Source organism: Cololabis saira, chromosome 21 (assembly GCF_033807715.1).
Source record: "Cololabis saira isolate AMF1-May2022 chromosome 21, fColSai1.1, whole genome shotgun sequence".
NCBI classification, from domain to species: domain Eukaryota; kingdom Metazoa; phylum Chordata; class Actinopteri; order Beloniformes; family Belonidae; genus Cololabis; species Cololabis saira.
The window spans coordinates 16,177,384-16,202,504 of record NC_084607.1 but is presented as its reverse complement, the minus strand read 5'-3'; the positions used below and the strand labels follow the sequence as shown (position 1 = coordinate 16,202,504).

Below are 25,121 nucleotides of genomic sequence, written 5' to 3'. Positions count from 1 at the left end.
AAGGCCTGAACCCCCAACATGAAGCTAACTAGCTCTCTCTACTGGCCATTTTACCATTTTACACCCTGTGTTATTTCCGTCCCGCTGTACTTGTGTTGGTGCACTACAAGAAGCAGGTTGAATCGTTGGCATCGGTGCACATTTGCTATTATTCTAACATCGTTAGCCGGGCAAAAAATATAAATGCACAGACATCAAGACATTCAGTTTGTCACACAAACACACACTCCAGGGACCACGTGTGACTTATGGTGTGAGATGCAAAAAATGTGACTATGCTATGCTCAAAGTTTATATACTATTACCACTATTTACCATCAAATACAGTGAGGTGTATTTATTAATAGAATAAATGTACGCCGACTTTTCCCTAATAGGCAATAAACTTACCAGACTCAGGTTTGCTAAACCTAATAATAATAATTTTGAGTGGTGACTGTTAATGTAAGAAAAACACAAATCATTCTTCATATCCATCACAAACCACCATTTTCACTCAGTTTCTTCAATTTTCACTTTCATTCATCTGGTTACAGAACTTTCTTTAAAAATATAGCCTGTTATTGACATTTCTGGCCATATATGTACAGGTTCATACATTATTATCAGGTCCTGTCTTTACACTTGTTGCAATCTTTACATCGGCTGTACATCTTTTCACTGTACAATTTTGCACAGTACTGTCCGTGTATTAAACTACAGAGAGCGAGGACTGCACTTCATTATCCTGAGCTATCATCAATGGTACTTTCAAAGCCAAGCAGTCTACAGCAGAGATGTCGTAACAGGTCTGCACTGTAGAGTCTGCTCATACATTACAGAGTCAAAGGATTTACATTCAGGGCTCACCGTTCAGCTTGTTTTGTATAAATCCTTGAAATTAAAAAAAAAAAAGCCATTCAAAACATCAATATATATTCACTTATACACTTGTTTTCATCTGTTTTTATACATTTGCAAATTAAATCAAGACATCTGCAACACTGTTGGCTGAAAGAAGCTCATATTATTTGCATGTTACTGCAAAGTGCGCTCATGCTCTACATATGCATAGCTAATATGTTGCAAGTGTATTACTTTTTTATTGTTTCTAGCTATTTTTCCCACACATATAATAGTGCTTTAGTGTCAAGAGCTGCAGTGAGTGATGATAGACGTAAGCTTTGGTTGCACCACACATGAAATAAAAAATTATTCTTGCCAGCACAGGAATTTCCATTGGACTATAAGTAGGATTTTCAACTTTTCACTGAAAGCAGCTAAACGAATAACAGCAGCAGTGGCACTGTGGCCACCTACTGTCCTACAACATTATGCAAAAATATCCTTGCAGTGTGAGTTAGAAGTAAAATATAAGCATTTACAGTCTTGTGGTCCGCTGTACATATGTCATTATTGTGTGTGTATCTGTGTCTATAAGTATGCTTCCCATATGGCCAGGAGCAGCTGTTCCCTGAAATTTGTCTGTAACTATAGATTGAAGATTGTGAAAGGACTGATTTTTTATTTTTTTTTTATTTTTTATTATTATTATTGGAATTCTGGCGTTACACATGTCAGCTGACTCAAAAACTCTGTAGCACCAAGCTGCTGGCAGCTTGACTGTAACATAAGCAATCAGAAATAAGACAGGAGGAATGAGAACTAGGATGTTTAGGTCTCTCTGCCCCCGGCAAGCTTTGTCATCTTGACTTTTGCTTCGATTCTGCATTGCGCCAACAATCTCACCGTCTCACACCCAGAGGTATTGTGTCGTCAAATCATTGAGAATGTTTTGTTAATCTGAGCATAATATTCTGCAAAGCTGATATCTACTGACACTATGGCAACTCTGAACCACTTTAATTACCATCTTGTATAGGTAATGCACTGTACTAGGCTGCAATACAACAAATATAAGCATATATACCTGTTACGATCTTTATATGTATCATCTCAAAGCGTAAAGCTCCATGCTTGTCAGTGTGTCCTCTCATCAGTTGTTGTTCATGAAAACCAGTGTTTTTTGTCTTTCTTTGCACTGGTTAATTTCTATAAGATAGACTACCAGCTATCTTCTATGAGAGATTGTCATCAAAAGGTATAATTTAGATGGCAATAAGTTGATACAGGTCAGAAAAATGGCTCAGAAAGGAAATGAATCAATAAAAGCCCAAATCCTTGAAACTGAAGTTCCAATTAAATTTGCCTTTTTTCTCCCACAGTGTCTTATCTAAACTCTCACTGAAAAAGCTTTGGTGCTTTCAGATCGAGCTTGCTCAGATGAGGCACTTCAGGATTTCACCCTGCAATACAGCGTGAGACTCGTTGGCTACTCATGCAACATGTGGCTTGATTTCAATTTTGAACCCAGCGAAACTACAACTTACCAAAATACGAACTGTGTAAAATAGAGCACCAGGCATCATATCCCACTCAACCCCGGGAAAAGGAACACAAACCAAAACATAAGAAAAGGAATAATAATAATAATAATAATAATAATAATAATAATAATAATAATAATAATAATAATAATAATAATAATAATAATAAATAGAAAATTTACTACAGGTATCTGTGGTTTTTGTATGTGCTATTTCCCCCTCTCAAACCCCGCCCCTAAACCCCACCCATTGTCCCAAAGGTCCTGTGATGCTAACCACTCCTGAACTCCTCTTCAATTTCTTGGAGGTTCTTCTTTTCTCTTCTCAGGGTATCGGTCAGCGGCCTGGAGCTGCTGGGAGACTCCAGGTTTTTGGGTTCATTCGTGTGGTAACTACCCTTCTGCTGATAGGCGTAGACGTAGATGCTGTAGAGGCCTCCAAAGAGCAACAGCAGTGCTAAGATGATGATAACTGCAGAATAAAAGTACAGAAAATAACACAGTTGAGATAAGTATGACAGTGAGGAAACATGTGATCCTTAAAACACTGATAAGGAGGAGGCATGTTTGAATTTCCATCCAACCATCCATTTTCTTCTGCTTATCCAAGGCCGGGTCACTGAAGCAGTAGCTTAAGCAGGGAAGCCCAGACTTCCCTCTCACCGCCCACTTCCTTTTCCCTGGCCAGCCAAGAAACATAGTCCCTCCAGTCTGTCCTGGTTCTTCCCAGGGAGGCGTCCAAGATCTCACCAGATACCTGAGCCACCTCATCTGGCTCCTCTTTATGCGAAGGAGCCACTCTGAACCCCCCCACCCCATATGACTGAACTTACCCTATCTCTAAGGGAGAGCCCAGACACCCTGCAGAGGAAACTAAACTAATTTCCGCCGCTTGTATCCACGATCTCACTCTTTCGGCCAATGCCCACAGCTTGTGACTATAGGTGCTAAATGAAGAACAACAGAGGGTGAGGGTGTGGAGCTGGTCCACTGTTCCACAACCAGGACAAAAACCACACTGCTCCTCCTCAATCCAAGCTATGATTATCCGCCCACATGTGAACCAGGCACCAGGACACCCTAGGTCACATAGCGATGAACAACTTTGTAGTTGTGTCATTGGAGTTGCAGCCACGTGTTGGACACTCCGGTGAAGAGAGGAGAGGAGCTGTCAACTGATCGCCAGCTGGTGGTAAGTTGGCTCAGATGTTGGGGGAGGATGCCAATCAGACCCTGTATTGTGAGGGTCTGCTGGGAACGAGCGTTTCAACTCCCATCTCCGGCAGAAATTCAACCAAGTCCAAGGTGTGGGACATTGAGTCAGACTGCACCATGTTCCGCGCCTCCATTGCTGGCCAAAAGCTGTAGCCGAGTACCTATAGGGCCTTTTGGCCTGTGGGACTCCAGAGACAGCAGACAGGTACCAGCAGGCCAAGGGTTCAGTGGTTGCAGAAGCAAAAACCTGGGTGTGGAAGGAGTTTGGAGAGGCCATGGAGAATGACTTCAATGAGATTCGGATCCGACATCCGGCAGCTCAGGAGGTGAAAGAAGTGCACCACCAATACTGTGTGAGGGGGGAGGGGGTGCTGCTGACCTCCAGTATGGAAATTGTGAGACGGTGGGGGGAATACTTTGAGGGCCTCCTCAATCCCTCTTAGGTAAATTGAAAAAAGGGAGGGATTACTCTAGTCAGGAGTAAGCAACCCTGGTCCTCGAGTGCCACTGTCCTGCATGTCTTAGATCAGGGGTGTCGGACTCCAGTCCTCGAGGGCCGGTGTCCCTGCAGGTTTTAGATGTTTCCCTGCTTCATTGCACCATGATACAAGTGACTGTGTCATTAACAGAATTGTGCAGCCCTGGATGACAAGCTGATGACGATGATTAATTAGAATCAGGTGTGTTAAAGCAGGGAAACATCTAAAACATGCAGGACACCGGCCCTCGAGGACCAGGATTGGTGACCCCTGGTCTAAGACATCTAAGATAGTGGCACTCGAGGACCAGGGTTGCCTACCCTCTATCACAGGTGCCAAACTGAATCCCAGAAGGGCCGGTGTCCTGCATGTTTAGATGTTTCACTGCTTTAACACACCTGATTCTAAATTATCATCGTCACCAGCTTGTCATCAAAGTCTGGATAGTTCTGTTGATGACACAGTCACTTGTATCATGGTGCAATGAAGCAGGGAAACATCTAAAACCTGCAGGGACACCGGCCCTCGAGGACTGGAGTTTGACACCCCTGCTCTAGATAGATAGAATTGGCTCACTTTGAACATGGATAAAAATAACTTTACAAAAAAGAGTGAATATAAATAGAATATATTAAAAATTGTGCAAAACAACAATGCATAACAACTTAGGCTACTTCCTGTCTCAAAATAGCCAAAAACAAAACAAAAAGGAACAGCAGTGATTATATGATACAAGTAGAACAAATTACATTATGTATAGAGTTAGAAACATGAGAATTGGGTCTTTGGGTTCAATACAAGTCACTAATATAATCTAGGTTTTTATTTAGTAAAAACTGAGTGCAATTTAAGCAGATTAAAACTGAGAAGACATGAAGGAAGGGGTCTGCTGTGTTTCTAAGTTCAGATCATTATCTGATGCGGGGTCCAGAGAAAGGTCTGTGTGCTCTGGGTTTTACATATCACAGTGGTCCAGAGCATGCAGACCTTGCTCTGGACAACGCATTAGATAATGATCTGAACTTAGAAACACAGCAGAGCACTTCCTTCATGTTTTCTCCGTTTTCATCTGCTGAAATTGCCCTCAGTTTTTACAAAATAAAAACTTAGATTAGATCAGTGACTTGTAATGAATATATACGGGGCAGCACGGTGACTTAGTGGTTTGCACTGTTACAGCAAGAAGGTTCCTGATTCGACTCCTGGGTCTTTTCATGTGAATTTTACATGTTCTCCCGGTGCTTGCTTGGGTTCTCTCAGGGTACTCTGGGTAGGCCTGAGTGTGAGCGAGCATGATTCTTTGTCTATATATGTCCCCCTGTGATAGACTGGCAACCTGTCTAGGGTGTACCCCTGTAATGATCCGGGATAGACTCCAGCAGGTATAGAAAATGGATGGATGGATGGATGGATGGATGGATGGATGGATGGATGGATGGAGATCCATATATATATATATATATATATATATATATATACTGTATGATCTTGCAACAATGTTGTAAAGACAAATGCTCAGGCAGCTTTTGTTTGAATTTGCAAAAAGAACTGAGGAGACCCAGGGTGGTTTCAACCAATCTAGTAGTCGAGTAGTTTCAGTCTTCACGAAAATTTCATCATCATCACAAAGAAATGACCTCAAACTGAATCATGAGTTTCTAATGTGGTGATTTAAATTGCGAGTAGGTACGTGTTTACTGACCGTCAGTCATAACTGTAATGGGACGGTGAAATGTCTCGATTGTTTGACAGCATTTCTGTTAATGTATACCAGGAAAGGCCTATGGTGAATGTGTTTAAAAAAGAGACTGATGCTGCTGAATTAAGAACATGTGCTGCTCTGAAATATTTTGCTTTTCTTTAACCTCATGTAAGTCATAAGACCAATGCAGGAAAAACATATGCCGTAATATCACTGTGAGCAAATACACAAAGTGAACAGTATCTCAGTCTTAAGCATTTTATCTTCAACAGCACATCAGAAAAGAAACATGTCTGATATCCAGAGGGGACTATTGTTAAGATGCTGAATGGTGCTCTAATCTTTACTGGCATGCTGATGTCCTCCATTAGCATAATATCTCCGGGCTAAATGATCTATTAAGCTGAAGCGTCTATCAGTGATGCGCAGTAAGCTGGGCCCAGGCAGACTAAATATAGTTGATCCAGTGAAGGTCTCAGACAGGGGTGGAGCAGGAGGTCTCTGTGCTGCAGTTTCATTCAGAGCCCTCTGCCTCTCCTACACAGAATTTGCTCTCATTTTTTTCCTCATCCGTATTATTGCTCCACAGACAGAAAATCTGTTCTCATAACCCTTCCTGTCCTCTTGAAATACCGTAGGTATTATGTAGATTGTCGTGGTAAGTATGTTTAATACTGATGTCTTCTGGAAGGTCATATGTCATATCTTAACATGTTTACTAAAATTAATTTGGTACTCATCTCATTTTTGTATGTTAGATGTAAGCTTATAGTCAACTAGAATAAGAATGTAGCCAGAGCAATAAGATTGATGGGATTTATTTTCTATGATTTAACTTATTAAAAATGGCTTTTCTCTGTAATAATAGTCATCCTGCAGTAAGATCCTCAATAAATACTCTTAAGCTTGCTTGGCTCTGATAACCCCACTCTTATATTTAGGATTAAAGGATATTATGAAAAAGAGTAAAGAATTTCAAAAAGCTGATTTGTGTCATCTAGGACAGAACAAAAAGAGTGAATACATTAGAAATGAGTTTAAGAAGGATGTGTTTTTGAAGGAAACAATGCAACAACATGCCACACGCAAAATATTTGCGCAATCAGTGAGTATTACAAGACATAGGTGTGTGAATGACCTTACCTATTATCCAAAACAGACCAAGGTCATCATGGATATAAATGTACTCTGTAAGAGAAAGATCCAGGTTTAAGTGGATGAGCACATACCTGTCTCTCCATTTTATCACACATGCTCAAACATACAAAACTCACCTATAGTAGTAAACCAGGGATCGACCTCCCAGGGTACATAACCAAGGACAGGAGGGAAAGCCCCACAGTTAGACTCAGACACATAGCCTTCTGTTGTTACCGGAGGGTCTGTTTCATTTGGCCGGAATAAAGATTTAAGTGGGGCGTAGACATTGTATCTCACCCCAGATATGCATCCTATGAAGCCTGGAGCATTATGCCTCTGGATCTCATAGTCGATATCACCCACCTCTGAAACAGAGGACACACGCTATTTAGCAACATACGAATTCATATAAATCTGTCTGCAAAACCTATACATTGCATGTTCTTGTTGAAAAGTAGTGAGACTTTTACCCATCACTCTGCCCAGGAACATGGACTTCGGAGAGTCAAATCTGGCATCCTCCACCAAGGTTATCTTCTCCACGATGGGTTCCATGTAATCCACCTTTGAGAAGGGAAACATTTGATATGAACTTCATATTCAGAGGAGCAGCCATGATGAATTAAAGGGAATAATGTATTATTGGATATTTATCACACTTCCATATAGCGTACATGCATGTAAGACTTCAAAAAATTGTACATCCCAGTGGAGGGCGTGCACTGTGATAGGTCTCCTCCTTTGACAAAAACTTAAATAAAGGTAAGGATCAACTAATTTTTAAATAAAATCCATTGTGCTGCATCTGAACTTAAGAAAAGTCAACATTTTGATGATGTGTGTTAATTTACGTCTTCACCAAAACTAGACAACAAGATTTCTGCAACCGTTACATCTTTCCATGTGATGTTTCGGACACTGAAGACTGAAGATGAGAAAACATCTTTAGCATTGTTAAAAGACACCAAATCATCAAGGTCGTGGAGCAGTTTGATTTCCTTTCAAATACAGTAACACAAGTTATTTCCCTCTGATTGAAGCCAAGTATAGGAGGACTACAGATAGGACTGTACGTATGCATCAGATATTTCTTGTGACCTGTTTAAAATGATGCTACCCTTTACTAAGATTTGACATGCTGTTATAGGTGAAAGCAGCGTAGCCTTTGGATCCTGGTTAAAACAGTGGCAGCAGTGAAAGCAAGAACCTGTGTTTTGATGGTTCTGTTGTGTCTGGTTATGTTCACATAGTGAGGGTATCCATCCGCCAGGTTTCGGTGAGTCAGCTGGTACTTGTGTGTTATGAGTCCCAGCTTATACCTCAGATCAACACTACCTGAGGGAACAGAGAAGAGAGATGACAGATTAAATAAAGAGCATATACCTTAGCAGGGTATCTTTTGGGCTTTCATCAGTCTAGAACAGGGGTCGGCAACCCAAAATGTTGAAAGAGCCATATTGGACCAAAAACACAAAAAAACAAATATGTCTGGAGCCGCAAAAAATGAAAAGTCTAATGCTGAAGTACAATCTCAAGAAAAGTCGAAATGTTGAGAAAAAAGTCAAAATGTCGAGAAAAAAGTCAAAATGTCGAGAAAAAAAGTCAAAATTTGGAGAAAAAAAGTCAAAATTTCGAGAAAAAAAGTCAGTTTCGAGAAAAAAAGTCAAAATTTCGAGAAAAAAAGTCAAAATTTCGAGAAAAAAAGTCAAAATTACGAGAAAAAAGTCAAAAGATCGAGATTAAAAAGGAAAGGAAAAAGGACGAAAAAAGGAAAAAATGAAGAAAAAGAGAAAAAAAAATAAAAAAAGGGAAAAAAAAGAAGAAAAAAAAGGAGAAAAAAAAGGTCAAACATTTTTGAAAAAGCTCCAGGAGCCACTAGGGCGGCGCTAAAGAGCCGCATGCGGCTCTAGAGCCGCGGGTTGCCGACCCCTGGTCTAGAAAATCAAACTACGCATCCTTTCACTAACCATCAGTCTTGAGGATGATGGCGATGTAGTCTTGAACGAAGGAGCTGATGTAGAGTAACACCGCTGGTGTGTGAACAGTGCTGAAACTGAACTCGATGTCATCTGCTGTGTCATTGTAGCCGAGACTGAAGTTGTCGTAATGCGGGTCGATCCAGTTTGCCCATGCTGCCTCATCCGAAATGGGTTTCTTTCGTATGTTGTACCTCATCCACGATCCAATCTCAAAGTAAGCTCCGATGTCTTAAGAAAAGATCATTGCAGGATCAGGTGTTCTGCTTCACAAACTATGGCATTTTCTGAGTTCATCCATATGACTCTGAAGATAAACGTTGAACAAAAACGTACCTTTGTGGCAGTAGAAACCATCAAATGCTGTGTTGTTACAGTCACAGGTGTAGGACGCATATCCCTCCATGCACTGGCCACTGTTTCGACAGGGTATGGTGGCATTGAGGCACTGTCCAGTGCAGTTCCTCCTTATACCCTGTTCTTCATTTACTTTCCCCTCTAAATCATAGGGAACACCATTCATACGCAGCCCCCGAAGGCACCCTAGGAAAGGTCGCAAGGTACGGTTGGCTGCACCTGTATCAAAGAATACTTTTGTCAGTGATTATTGAATCAAAGAGCGAATATGAAATCTCATTAGCTCATTCTGTTTGTTCAATTTTTAAAGTTTCCTCAGGCGACCTACCTATAATCAGAGGATGTGTGAACACCATGCTGACAAATGTCTGAGCCGGGAAGCGTTTCACAGCCCAGGGCTGATAATCAACCTTGATCCGGGCCAGTTTCACGTTCAACTCGGCCTGAACAAAGTGCCACTCATTGTCATTGAGCGGCATAGGGGAGTGCAGGGTCACATTAAGGATGCCATCTCCGACCATAAATATAAAACAAAGATTCTGGGTGGCTGAAAGAAGAAATAATATATGCATTTGTTAAGTTACACAAATCTTTAATTTATAAGAAGATGTAATGACAAAAATCCCCTCACTGTTGAGCTCTATTCTTATAAAGCTTCTAAGCCAGTCATCAGAGTTCTCCAAGAAGACCCCATGTTCCCGGTAGGTTTTGAAGTGGAAGGAGATGTCAACAGTTGACCCAGGCCTGAAGGTGGGGAAGGTTATGTAGGTGGGCTTGGTGAAGGCTATGGTGTTCCAGATGTTCCCTGTGGAACACATTACCGCTCGTCTTATGAAAAAACTCTTAACGCTTCACAACACTAAAAGGTCAGTATGCAAGAGCAAGCGTTCAGAATATATTAGCTCACTGTCGCCATGGCAGCGGAGTGGCCCGACTGTGAAGCGCGCTTCTGAGCCGGTCCTGTTGGTGTCCCCAATTACCACCCTCCTGACTGGCAGATGGTCTCTGAAGTCCAAGTAACCCTTATCTGAATACCTAAAAGGGCATAAAGTGGATGTTACAGCATTATTTTCAAAGTGACACTCAAAGAGGGGAACACGCTCGTTATGTCTCTCTTTTACCATTGTCTGTAGTCGGCGTCACAGTTGCACTGAAACTTGGAGTCAACACAAGTTTGGTTTATAGCGCAGCCACATTTTTGGACTTCTCTGAACGTCCCACCCCAGTAATAGTGAGTTTCGTTGTTACGTCCAATCCAGTAACCAAAAGGTCTTCCATCTAATTTAAAAAAAAATACATGGCATGTAAGAGGTCATTTAAGTCCTTTTTGAGTTCTAGCCAGTACTCGAGTTGTAAAAAAAAAAATCAGGGGGGATGGTGGATTTTCTCATATGGGGACATAGATAATTTGTGCTGATTACAAATAATATAATATATTACAAATAATAGCACTGACCAAAACACCTGCAATACTGCAGGAATGACATAGCAGCAGTTAAATGCAGTAACAATAAAAAACTGTTTTCTGAACTTATCAATATGCCTCTGTCCTTCACAGGATAAGTCAAATGGATCACTGCAAAAACTCAAAATCTTAAGAATATTTGTCTTATTTCTAGTTAAAATGTCTCATTTTAGTAAAAAAAATCTCATTACACTTAAAACAAGACTCATCACTGGAAAAAAAAACAACAATTTTTCACCTGTTTCAAGTAGATTTTCACTTGAAATAAGTAGAAAAATCTGCATGTGGAACAAGATTTTATTGCTTGTAATGAGAAGATAAATCTTGTCCCATTGGCAGATTTTTCTACTTATTTCAAGTGAAAATTTACTTGAAACAGGTGAAAATTGTCAAATAACTTATTGTTCTGGTGTTATTTTTCTGGTGATGACTCTAAATGTTGAAATAGCAGTAATGCCACATTCATTGATGAAATGACATAAGGGATGGAAAGGGGGGATGATTTTGACCGTTTTTATTTCAGGGGGGATGCCATCCCCCCTCATCCCCCCTCAACTCGAGTACTGGTTCTAGCACACTACCAGACTAAAAACCCAGCTGACTCCACTCACTTGGCGTGTTGAGGAGACGAGACTTATAGCAGGAGTAGTCGATCCACTGCTCACAATACATGGAGGTGTTGGCAAGAGCGGTGACTTCATCCCAGGAGGCGTTCCAGTAGTTGACGCTTCCTATATAAGGCCGGTCTATTGAGCTCCCAGAAACCTTGGTAGCCTCCACTCGATCATGCATTATCACTGTCCAAGCTTTGTATGCTGCAAAGACATAAGACAGAGGTAGGTTACTGTCACAGGAAGATTAAGAAAAGGCAATATATGACAATTACACAAGAAAGCAATTTGACATTGGAAGGGAAGGAGATCATTTTCCATCACAGTGACAAACAGCAATCTCTGCTTCTATCTTGGTATATAAACCCTTTTTAATTTCCCATGGACTTTCTGCCCACTTATCTCATGACAAACAAAATGAACTCCTCTTCTCCAGTGAGTGAACCAAAAAAAAACAAAAAAACAACCGAAGGCACTGGTGATAAAGCTGTACTTTTAATGACAGTGATTACTTACACTTCATTTTGCAGTACACCTCAAATGGTTTCAGTGGCCCGCTGAGATCAGGATCGATGGTGTAGTTTCCAGACCAATATTTGCCGCTTAGTCTGTACGCCTCGCATGACTCTTTATAAACAGCTGTTGGAGGAGGGAGAGACAATATTTTTCATCGTTTGGGAGAACGATCACACGGCCAGGTGTAATTAACCGTAAAGAAACGCTTCATAAGAGCACCGGTCAGCACTTACACATGTGGCACACTTCTCCTTTATAGCCTGTATTCTCACACAAGCAGATAAAGTCATCCCAGGACTGGATGCATCTGCCCTCATGTTCACACGGATTTGGAGAACATCTGCAACGCAGATGCTTACAGTTACATATTGTAGGTAGATGATTCGTGTCATATCACATATTCTCCCTTTTCTCTATGATAGTTGTGTATTATCAAGAGTCAACTCTAATCTCATTACAGTGTCACATTAATTATATGTTTTCCATGTTGCATTACCTGTCTGTGATTCCACAGGTACCCAGCAAAAGCTCAGCATACCGCCCCCACTGTCGCTGCAGAATAATGTCGATATCAAGTTGTTCATTGTCTATGAAGATGTGTTGCATGCATCCGTGGAAGCGATTCAGCTTGGTCTCGCACTTCCTTATTGTGTTGTTGGTTTTTGGACAACCTACGGGCAAGAAAGTACATGTTTCTGTGAATTTAAGTGAACGAATTGAGATTCCTTAGGTGGTATCTGTAATTAATTAAGTCGTGGCCTCGCCTCCAAAAAAGTAGCGGTCCCCAGTGCGAATGGTGAAGGGGTTGGTGATCCTCAAGGGCGAAGCTTCCTCCTCATCGATGGTGAGAGTCAGGAGGTTGTCTCTGGCGGCCAGATCCACTGAATGCCAGTAACCATCATTTAGTCTGTATCCTGAGAAACAAGACAGAGTAACGTTATAGTTATCTGGGTTCTGTAATAGATGTTCGTAATGTCCCATCTTTCTTGCGACAGGGTTTGTACAGCCACAATTTAGCTCAAAGGAGACGTACTATCCCTATTTTATCCAAAAGATGAAACCATATACTGGATAATCCTAATCCTAATAAAGTCTGTGAAGTCACGCTATCCTTAACTTTCTGAACAGCTCACTGAATGATACATTTTTAGATCGAAGTGACCCTAAAGTGTCGGTGTTACACCACATCAAAACCTTTTATTTAGTAGCCCTTTCAAGTACCCAAATATAAACCCTCAAACACAGAAACCTAGCTTTTTATATAATATGGCGTCATTAGGTTTTTGAATGCTTGGGATACAAGGATAGCTATATTTAGTTTGGATGTAGAGTTGAACTGAAGCTTAGCAAGCAGTCGAAAAAGAAAGAAATGATTCTGCAAATTTCCAAAATCTTTGATTCTCATGCACAACAAAACCTCACCTGCAGCAAACTGGATTTTCTTGTTCCCTGGCTGGAATATGGTGACATTGATCTGACCCTCGCTCAGGCCGAGCTCCAGGGCGCCCAGGTCATCAGCAAAGCGGGTGAACATCAGCAGCCCCGTGTAGTCCCACGAGCGGAACTTGAACTTGACAAACATGCGAGGCCTTCTGAAGAACCCTGGCACTTGCAGATAGTTGTTAGGTCCGGCAAAGGTCATGGGTTTGAGCAGAATGTCGCGGCAGGCGAAATGCATCTTTTTCTAGAGAGAATCAGAGGCTGAGCTTCATAATTCACAGTTAAAGGGCTCCCAGTGTTGTCATGAAGTACATTTATTGTTATGACAAAGCCCTACCTTTAGAGGAATGCGGATTTCAGGTTCTTGTCTCTTGGCCTTATAGATAACGTTGACGCCGTTAATGAAGACATTTTCCAGGCAGCCACGGAAATTCGGCGTAGTGGGGAGGTGAGGCAGGTTTTTCTCGATTACTCCTCCTACATACAGCTATGTGACATGCATCACAACAGTTAGCCTCATTGGCTCATATGGTCATCCCAAATTCACCAGTGTTTATGTCATAGTCTTGATATGCTGGTACCTGTGTGTCCAGATCGAGGTGTGTAAATTCTCCATTACAGACAGCTGTCACCGTGTGACTGTCCACCGTGAAGTTCACCTGTCGGCCGTAGCGCTTGATAGTGACATAGTGCCAGTGTAGATTATCCAGAAGGCTACCAGCAGTCAGTGTGGTCCGACCGTCCACCTTGTGTATAACGCTGCTACCTAAAGGGAGCGAGAAAAGGCACAGAGGAGCTTCTAATAAACATTGCTCACAGAAGACAGGGAACTCCGCTTTAGCTCAGAATGAAGAAAATCTTGCTTTTCTATTATAAAACTGTCCCTCCTACATATTGTTGCTCCCAGGCAGTACTCGAGTTGTAAAAAAAAATCAGGGGGGGTGGTGGATTTTATCATATGGGGACAGATAATTTGTGCTGATTACAAATAATATAATATATTACAAATAATAGCACTGACCAAAACACCTGCAGAAATACTGCAGGAATGACATAGCAGCAGTTAAATGCAGCCTTCTGTAAGCTTTAAATACTGGGCTTACATCAAATACATCAAAAACACAAAAATAAAAAAACAGTTTTCTGAACTTATCAATATGACTCTGTCCTTCACAGGATAAGTAAAATGGATCACTGCAAAAACTCACAATCTTAATAAGAATATTTGTCTTATTTCTAGTTAAAATGTCTCATTTTAGTAAAAAAATCTCATTACACTTAAGACGCATCATTGGAAAAAACTACAATTTTCACCTGTTTCAAGTAGATTTTCACTTGAAATAAGTAGAAAAATCTGCATGTGGAACAAGATTTTATTGCTTGTAATAAGAAGATAAATCTTGTCCCACTGGCAGATTTTCCTACTTATTTCAAGTGAAAATTTACTTGAAACAAGTGAAAATTGTCAAATACCGTAAGTTATTTTTCTGGTGATGACTCTAAATGTTGAAATAGCAGTAAAACCACATTAATTGATGAAATTACATAAGGGATGGAAAGGGGGGATGGCAGTTTTACAGGGGGGATTATTTTTGACCGTTTTTATTTCAGGGGGGATGCCATCCCCCCTCATCCCCCCTCAACTCGAGTACTGCTCCCAGGTCTCACCGAGGCTGATGTGCAGGTAAAGACGGCCTTTCTTCAGCTCCAACGTGAACACGTCTCCTTGAATGCCCTCACTGTGTAACAGCAAACCATCCTGCTCCAAAGTCTTGAAGTTTATGGAGATGTGGTCATATAGCGTGCGAGACCTTTTCTCTGGGTACATGTAGATCACGGAGTCGTCTCCATTATACTGCAGCACATAGGAATCTGGAAAAGGAGGCAGATTAAGCTGCAGACTGGATTCAAACTGGACAATAGAGAACTACGGTGCCCTTCCAGCAGCTTTTCATGCATGTCTGATATAAACTGTGTTGATTAGGTGGTACTATGAGGAGCAAAGTGCTGTGGTGAGTGCTTTATTTAAAAAAAACAATGACTGAAGACCGAGGTTGTAGATTTTCTATGGATGAGAAACTAGATCAGTAAATCCCTGTGCAGCATCCATCAGTCATTTTTACCATAAGTGCAGCCAAAGAGCTCCAGTCTGACACCGATCTTCCCTCCGCTCTCTGTGTTCCAGGCCAGAGGCAGCAGACGAATGTGTTTAGCAGTAAAGACATAATGGAAGACATTCCTCTTCACCTGATAATAATTCCAGTTTCCAGGCAGCGTCTACAAACAGTAGAAGGAGGGAAAAGGGTGGAGAGGATTTGAGTCACTGCAACAGTGTCAGCACCTTATTAAGATACCGGAGAAGAATCGGGGATGAGATTAGTTTTGTCACTGCTGGGAGAGATAACGCCCTGTAGTGTCTTTGTTTCCCCACCAGTGACGACAAATGTAATGGAACGTCCCATGAATCCAAAAATCGGCTTTAAAGATTACATTTGACTGGTAAATCCTTAACTCATCCCTGTTATGGCCCTCGTCCCACCCAAACCATTCTGGCCCAGTAACACTCACGGAGTTGCCTCCCATCATGATGTACGGCGTCCAGGAGTCTGGTCGGTCTCCGTACAGAAGTGTGTACTTGGAGACCCAGTCGTGGGAGTTGAAGGTCCCTTGGGTGGCGATCGCCTGCAGTCGGTACTTTCTGCCCAGGTCTATCTGCAGCCATGGCTGTCTGTCTCTGGGGGACGGGGACCAGCCACTGCTGCCTGAGGGGAGAGAGGGGCATGTCGAAAAATGAAATAATGAATAAATTGGTGTCAAGCTAATCAATTTAATAATCCATTATCATAAATAATCTTGCATTTGGCTTGGAGGAGCAAAATTATTCAGATTCATTAAAACAGATAAATATATTGCCAATTGTATGCAATCAATTGCATCTTGATTCAAACACATATTGCAAGAATAGAGATTATAGTCTTCACTTTCCAGCAAAAGTGAAATGAAACCTATGAGGAGATGCAACTTATGAGCTTTGATTTAAACTGATCCAGTGAACTATATTTGTGATAAAAGTAGTATTTACTGATTAAAATGCAGCATTTTCCTGTTTAGTTCAGTGTTTGGTCAGTAGCTGCTGACATTCTCTGTAAATCTGTGTAAAAGCTTCTTTACAGAGATTTTCTTTGCTTCCTTCACACAAATCTTTCAGGAACAAAAGTAGCTTGTTATGTTTTATTTTCTTTTTGTAGCATTTACTCTTTTTTTATTTCTTTTTGAAAAGGATTTTTAAAAATTACACATTTCCCTGATTCAAGTCAGCTTTCTTAAACAAGTGTTTCCTCAAATTTGGTGGTTATTTCTTTAAAAACAAAAAAAGAATGGTCATTTTATAAAAATAAATTTCACAGATGCTCTTTTCATCCCAGGAGTTACATAAAGGCCTGTGTCCCTGAAAGGTTTAATGCTGATAGTCATCTCAGTAATGCATATTTCTCATAGGTGCTTCATTGACTTTAAAGGACAAACATAGCTAATAATGGAATATAATCCATTATAGCCACATTGATAATGGATGTATTCAATTCGGAAGTCCCAGTGCCAGGCCTCAGTTGTTGTGCATGTCGACACACTAACGTGATTTACTGGTACTCATAAACGGAATGGAGCCATCACTGACTGTATTAGTTACAGCACTTTCTAACTGGGATAAGTAACATTTTCTGCCCTGAGTGAGGTATCAAACGTGAACTAAAAGGCATACAATGTTGGACGAGGTCCAAGTAATAAAAATCAGCTTACCGTAAAGTTTGGCAAAATTGGCCGAGTAAAGGAAGTTGTATCTGGAAGAGGCCAGGAAGGAGGAGGCGTAGAGCCCAGACACGAGGGGATCAACACATTCTTCTGCAGTATGGACGACACCAAGGTCAGGAGTAATTAGAAAAGGACTTCTCATGATGGAGCATTCAAACATAACAAGTCTGACTCAGACTAATCATTTGGATTAATTTATTACATAGCAAAGTGCAGCACATGTGAACACATTTGAGTGAGTTCAAATTAAGGTCTATTATATCGCAGTAATGTGTAGCAAAGGCAGAGCTCATAAATTTAACCAACCGTCCACACATTTCCTCCTCCGTACATTTACTCATCCGCACATCTCTGGTTGTTTTTAGCTTGGGTGGGAGTAACAGTCATAGATAAGAAGGAAAAGCACTATTTATGCGCTATAGCTCAAACTAAATACACTGGGCTATTGTAAATGCTATGCAGTTGCATCACTTTCCTTTTTCAAAAGAGGAGGAAGATGCTCTTGATCTTGTGTTATTGCAGAGACAAAATAAAAGTTGCAGCATCACATAAATAAACATGTCTCTCGATGCCTGACGGGTGTGTTATTTTTAGGTACACTTGTTTGGAAAAAGAAACACCTGCGAGAGCAGAAGTTATAACAGAAGCTGGGGTTGGGAGATGTCAGGTTGCTATTCTGCATGTGCTTGTGAGACTTATAGGACCATCACCCATCTGCTCATGCTCGTTCTCCATCCCAGGGCTATTAAAAGTGACCATAATTCTACCTAATCTTTCTTCTGGAGCAGCTGAGGATGAATGTCCGGTGCCCTCACCTTCAGCTGCAAGGGAAACACTGTCTGGTTCTAAATGCAGAAATACTCTCTTTAATACCCTCAAGAGATTTAACATACAGTAGATAACTAAAAATAGAGACGGATGGGGTTTAGCTTGAAAGACAAATCAGGTACACACGGAAAGTTTGAATCTAAATACTGATATGAAATTATACAAATCATTTTTTTTCTTTTTTTCCCTTGTCTGCACATATATTAATGGTTAATACCAAGTTTGGTAAAAACCCAAAAGCAAATGAAATCTGACCTTTGTCTTTGACAGTTATTGACTAGCAAACAGTTTCTTGTTTTTTTTTTGTTTTTTTTTTTAATTTCTGTACTTAAATGAACAGAGATGATGGAGAATAAGAGCAGCCTTGGTGGTGGCAAGAGACTGGCGTGGCGACATGTGCAGATTCAGTGTGCAGACTGCAAATGGATCAAGGTGAGGGAGGGTGCACAGCAGCCTCGAATTTAAAATAACTTTGTAACAGAGGACTTTAACCCAAGCAGATCTTTACAATGAAGGACACAAAACTGTCCTGTCACGTGAACTACACCAGCCATGTTCCTTCATACAGAATCTACATGCACTTTTCTATCACATCCAGATGTCTCCAGAGGATATAATGTTCTTCACGCAAGTCAGACTTCTGTCATCATGGAAGGACATGCTGCACATTCAGGTGGAAGAAATGTGCTGAGCAAGATAAACATGACCTTGTTTCTCTGCCTTTGTCTCGTGTCTGATGACGCTCTCTTTTTCATAAAGAAACCCCCGCTATGCTGCAAAAGATCAATAACAGATCCATAGCTGCGTTAGTCTACCTCTCGTGTAAACCTACAAAACATATACAGAAGTTCTGTGGTGCAATTAGACAGGCAGAGCTTCGTTTGAGCTGGGGGTGTGTGTGTTGATTTGTTATGATTCCTCAGTGTGTTTGTAAAGGCAGAAAAGTTTGACTTTAAATGTGAAGAGCAGTTCCAACCCAGACTGCAAATGTTAACCGAGGCCGATCAGCATCTCGGCCCACCCTTGCAGCAAGACTGTCACGCACTCTGCATCCCCGCCCATTCAGTATTTCACTTCCTTTACCTCACTCTGACACTTCCCTTCATCTCTATCCAAGCTCTGAAAATCACCCTGCCTTCAGCGGATCACAATACCCCTTGATCATCTTGCCATTTCTTTAATTTCTCTCTTCCCCACAGCTTTCCTTTCTCCCTCCCTGGTGGATGCTGTCATTTAGCAGCAGTAAAGGTGCACCTGGAGCCTGTGCGGTGCATCCAGGCTCAAGACTCCTTCTCTTGTGATTCTGCACCTCTCTCATTTCTCTGCACTGCACAGCCTCATTCTCCATTCATCATTCAGGAGCATTTGACATCAGAGTGGCTCTGAAGGCCTGTAGCACCATTCCTGCTGAATCATCAGTCTGCTCCAAGAGTAAGCTCGTCTGTCTGAGTTGACAAATCAGTACTGCTGGTTACATACAGTATTCAGGTAGGCTCCTCTTCAGCCTGTCACAGAGCTGCAAGGTTGCTGAGGAGCCAGTTGAGTGAAGACATCTGCTGAATGCCAACATTTTATCAAAAAGCATGCAGCAGAACAATCCAAAGAGGTTGAAAAACTAAAACATGTGCAGTGAGAGGGGTTTCACTAAATAATTCATACGTGGGCAGACATGACAGAGGGTGGTGTCTACAGCCTGGGATATAAAATGCAAAACTGTGCCAAACGTCAAAATCATATTCAGATTTGAATTCCATTCGTAATGATGGCATGATTATGTTGAATATTATGGATGAACTGTTTCTTTAGCTAACAGTGCTCCTCGCTGAGCCGACAGTCTCCTGCTGTTTGTGCTGTTAACCATGACAGAATGCACAAACCCCCAGATTTATGAACAGGGATTACACACTCCTGATTCAAACACACCCAAGCACCAGAGAGCACGTCTCTCAGCCCCACCCAAGGATGGGTCACAGCGTTCTGAGAACTGACTGTCCATTTCAGTCTGGCAGTGCTCCATCATACACATCCATACAATAGATATACTGCTGAGTCACAAAAAAACAAACAATGGGAACTTTTACAGGCCAAACATGTGAAAGGGCCTCCACAGTGATTGAACAAGGCACACAATCTTCAACGGACCGCACTCATCTCTGTTCCAACAGCATCACAACAGAGAAAGATGTCAACCATGCAACAGAGCCACTTCCAATCATATTATTGTATGTAATCTTAAAAGTCATTACTGAATGGAAAATTGGCTGAAGAAGAAAGTTATGTATCTTTAATAACGTCCACGTTATTGAAAATGTAAAACTGTAAACTCTGTGAACTTTTGTTTCACTGAAATGAAATAAAGGTTGAATATTCACTGATTCAGTCCATTGGGTTCACATTATTTATTAACCAGGAACATCTATCGCCTGCAATATGAACCATCCCACATCCCGTATTCCAAGATGTCCAAAGTCACGTGACAGCTCATCCCTCTGTATTGATGAGTCCAAAAAAAAAACCCCTCTGAGTTCATCCTGAGCCCAACATCACGTAGACATCTATTCAGTAAGCCTTCAAACTCTGTTATGGATTCACAGCATTTTCTCTCACCCTCAACAATAAAATCCCCACCTGATTTGTCAACTAATTCTACATCATGCCGAGCTTCAGCGGTTTTGCAGTGGTAAATAATTTCCTTTACATGCAAAACGCAGGGCGCGTGTCTCCATGGACAGGTGATGGGAATGCAAGCCCCACCAAAAAAAAAAGTACTGCAGTGGGCTGGTCCTGGGGAGGACTGAGCCCTGCTCTCGCAAACACAACTGTGAAAATGTGTTGAGCGCATTTTCAGCAACGATATAGACACAGTCCTTCTCCATAAATTCTGACGGTAGTTATTTGGGAAATAATAAAAGCAATGCCGTGCTTATGTGAATAAGTAGCGTGCCGAGCCCGCACGCTGCAGAAACTTGCGTGCTGGCTGAGAGAAAGCACTGCAATGCAGTGCAGTGCGAGCGGGACCACCATGCGCACCCTCTGCAGGACCGACGCGGTTTGCTCCTGCACTTTTCGGTGTTATTCCGCAAACCGATGCTATGAGATTGCAATAAGGACAACAAGCTGTGAAAAAAAAATGATTGACGTTTGAACAATATGTCTGATTATATCACAGCGTATGTTGCCCTTGAAACATCCCAGCATCTCCGGCTACATTTTACCCTCCGGTAGTCGGATCATTTTCACCTATTCGGCTTCAGAATGTTTATCAATAACTTTTTTCAAACATATTATGCGAGAGAAAACCATTTACCCATAATAAAAATATCTCTACTCTGAGATGAGTCTATTTTAATGATATTCTAGCAGATCATATGAGATGAATAATTGCTGCTTGAGAAGACTTACGTGATGAGCAATGTTGAAAACCCAAAATCAAGAGGCATATGCTCAGTATTTTGCAAGTCATCCTTCACTTAGAGCACGTTTATCCACATAGACTATGTTAATTGGATCGAAGATTCCTCTGCAGCATCCTTTTCACACCCCCTTTGGCCCAACTTTAACTCGCACAGCTCCAACTCCTCTTCCCGGGATCTTGAGCAGCCTCTACCGGGGCGGGGACGCGCATCGGATGCTGGTGCTGATGCTGGGCTTCGCCGAGAGCGCGCTCTTCTTCTTTTATATCCTTTTAAATTGTCCAGTTTACATGATCTGTGATGCTCTCGGTCCTGCGTGCGACATATCCGTACATGTGATGAACGAGCAGCAGAGGTTTACAGGCTAGGTGACAGCAGGATTGTTTTGCGTCCTTTCCGCTGGAATCTGGGTTTCAGATGCAGAGGATGCAGGGTGGGAGGAAAGGGGCAAAGTTTTTAAGTCCACTGCCGATTGATAGCATTTTTCCTGAAGGCTTAAGAATTATACTAAATAACTCTCAACATCCACATAAGAGTTGTATTGCCAGTCAATCATATTTCCGTTGGGGCTTTGGATGATAAAAATGAATGCAGAAAATACATTTTTGTCTTCATTGTCTCTTGCAGCTCCTATTCTTTGTTGGCATAGTTTTCATAGCAATAAATAGCACAAGTGTGCATTGTAGAGGTGAAGACAGTTAAGACCTTTTCTGTCCAGGATCCCAGATCTGAATTTATCCCAAAAGTAAGTTAAAAGTCCTGAATATCCGTTGAGTGCAGCAAAACCACAGAGAATGGCAGTTGGACCGCCCGGCTGAAGATTCTTGCTGGCTGCCTGCTTGACCTTATCCAGGTACTGGCTCGAGTACGCCCACATCAGAAATGGTTACAGGATGGGGGTTCCAGTTGTGCCTGAACTCAGAAACATCCCCAGCAGACATACACATGGAATGAGGCGGGGGGTGGAGTGAGGCAAAGAAGGATTTGTGGCAACGGGTGGCACACTGACCATAGAATAAAAAAGGCTTGGGGATTAAGAAGTGGATTTACGGGACGGAATTTGTGTCAGTGATAATGTGAGATTGAATGCTTGGGCCAGCGTGGGATTTGCAGTTTTCAATCAAATCAGATTGTCAGATTGTAAGCTCTCTGCCACCGTTTTCCTCACAGAAATAGCACAATAGCATGAAGTTATCTTATAAAGAAGTACAATGAAAAACAGGAGGACTGTCAAGCACAAACAGAGTTACATATCAGCAGGGAAAACTGGCTTCACACAGGCATAAAGAATGTATCTAACTAAAAAGAGACCGGTTCAAAAGTGACTGGGTAGAAGTGACTTAATTTAAATTACAGTGGAAACTGTTATAATCCTAAATCATACCCCAGACCCCTAGACTTGTCCTTAGCAATGTGTTTACGTCATACCCTGCCCATATTTGGGGAAAGGACAAGATTCAAAGGTTCAACAAGCATCAACATATCGATAGTTATATAGATTTTAACCTATGCTACTAAATTAAAAGACCATGATCAGGTTTTTTTCACTGATTTTTAAACTGCACGTCGAACAATATCAGTGTGAAGGACATCCAGAACAAGGACACATATAAAACTGATCTAACCCCCTCTCTTCCCCACATCTGCACTTTTTAGATGTGTTGCTGTTACGTTGGATCACCATCTGCTTCGCATTGCTCTTTACGTGTGACCTTGTGGTTACTATAGAGGTTTGTTTAGACCACCAATACCAACTGGCATGCGTCAAATAACTCATCTGGTACTTATCAAACATTGACAGTGATCAACTGATAAACATGAGCAATTAGTCTGCAATTAATGATCAATAAAAAAATCCAGAGTATTGAGAGAACAATATTATTAAGTGAAACTAATTAATTTCCCCCTGAAGTGTTCATTTACGTGCTCTAACTTATAGTGGATCTTTTATGTTCTTTATATTGCCATGATTTATATTCTATGACACTTCCAAGAGAAATTAACAGTATTTATTTATTTATTTATTTATTTATTTATTTATTTATTTATTGTCAGTCAAGAGTGATTCAGAATATAAGAAAGAGAGAGAAAGAGGAATCCTCATTCCAGGCTGTCGCACCAAGGCTCTGGATTGATACGTTCGCTGGACTCCATCAACGCTTTTAAAAGCAAACTTAAAACCCACCTGTTTTTCTCTAAGCTTTTAACCTCAGTAGTGAGAGGTTGTTTTATTACCATCATGTTGATTTTATGTAAATTTTTACTCCAAGAGGTTTTATTGTATAATTTAATTTTTATTGTATATTTTAATTTTGATTGTAGTTTACATTTATTGTATTGTGTTTATTCTTTTGTTAAGAGCCTTGTGACACCCCCCTGTCTGTGAAAGATGCTATATATAGATATAAACTTTACTTACTTACTTACTAAAAAAAAAACTTAAAAAAAACGTATACAAACATATATCTAACACGATATCATTCACAACTTAATCATACCATGCATTTGAATGTGGGACAATCTTTTATGTTAAAAGGACAAGAACCATTTCCGGAAGTACAAAATCAAAAACAGCTGTAGTTCACAGAAGTCGCCACTAGATGTCAGGCGAGGCTCACGCTTGGATCTGCTTCTTTCACTTTATAGGAGATTGAGACTGTCACGCAAATCTACCCACGCAGTCACAAAGTTTATTAATCATTTTGGCTTTATTTGGCAGTCTTACATTGTGTCTTATCCATGTCAAGAGCAAAATGCATTAATACTAATGAATGATTATAAATTGATGGCATTCTTTACACCATATAAACAGCATGATAATGTTCAGAAACTGTTAACATGTACTACAATATGTCTGCTACAGTTTTCCTGCTCATCTGCTCATATTAAGTGACACACCAAACAAACAGCCAAACCGTAAAATGAAATGTGTTCTTATCTCCTTCTGGTGTCTTTTAAAAGCACAAAACAACCTGACAGGTGGAGACCTCAGACGGGCTTGTTTCTCACAGTTTACATTTCTTATGGTGTGTGTTGGAGGGGGGATCAGATTTTACTGCGGTCTACCCACATTAACACTTTGGATTTTCCATAGTGGTGCCACGCCACCCTGGATCACATGATCCAACAAACAGAAGTACACAGTCAGAATCTCAAACACACAGACACACACGTACTCACGAGTACGGGTCAAGTCCTGAATCAGGCCCAGATGTTTCCAAGAGATAATTTTGCTGATGTGTTAACATGGATGAGTGCTAATTGTCATGAAGATGGATGAAGGAATCTTTGAAGGTTTGTATGGTGAACACAAAACAGAAGCGCACATTGTTGATGGTGGTTGGTTAAATATGAGCGCTAGAAACTGGAGAATTCAGCAAGATTGTGTTGTAGTTGGCTGCTGAGGAGTGTTTCTCTCGGTCACCACCTATGGGAACCTGATGTCGCTGAATATGTGTGGGAGTAAACAGGCCTGCTAGAGCAGCCTCCTCTCAGGTGTCCATACCCCGCCATGACCTCCCTGTTACATGGAAGGCTGAAAATAAAACCAGCGGGAGATGTGCGAGCTGGTATCCCACCTCTGAAGATATCCGTTGGTGTGAGCCAAAGTGGTGTGTCCTAGACAGCTGCTACGACCTGTGTGTCTGCTTACGCTGCAAAGCGGACACGCCATCTCACCATCCTTACAGACATGCAGACACACATGTCAGTGCACACGATCGCCTGCGTAGGTTTAGGGTTAGGGTTGGTGTGTAGGGTACGGCAGGAACAAAACAACATTTCCACAAAGACAATCACTCAGAC

At 41.2% G+C, this 25,121-nt stretch overlaps 1 protein-coding gene across 1 annotated transcript; it reads right to left on the bottom strand.

Moving 5' to 3' along the window:
• Positions 1 to 250: 250 nt before the first annotated feature.
• cntnap1 (contactin associated protein 1) lies at positions 251 to 22,231 on the bottom strand. The gene is made up of 24 exons (XM_061711772.1): positions 21,307 to 22,231; positions 17,065 to 17,166; positions 15,835 to 16,028; positions 15,390 to 15,543; positions 14,935 to 15,138; positions 13,848 to 14,032; positions 13,604 to 13,753; positions 13,249 to 13,510; positions 12,591 to 12,740; positions 12,323 to 12,497; positions 12,060 to 12,166; positions 11,827 to 11,949; positions 11,311 to 11,514; positions 10,356 to 10,512; positions 10,142 to 10,269; positions 9,866 to 10,039; positions 9,563 to 9,781; positions 9,214 to 9,453; positions 8,869 to 9,108; positions 8,109 to 8,236; positions 7,372 to 7,465; positions 7,036 to 7,266; positions 6,905 to 6,949; positions 251 to 2,837 (listed from the first exon to the last, which is right to left on the bottom strand). The coding sequence occupies exons 1-24, from the start codon at positions 21,365 to 21,367 to the stop codon at positions 2,638 to 2,640; spliced, it is 3,927 nt and encodes a 1,308-aa protein (XP_061567756.1). The 5' UTR covers positions 21,368 to 22,231; the 3' UTR covers positions 251 to 2,637.
• Between the last annotated feature and the right edge of the window lie 2,890 nt (positions 22,232 to 25,121).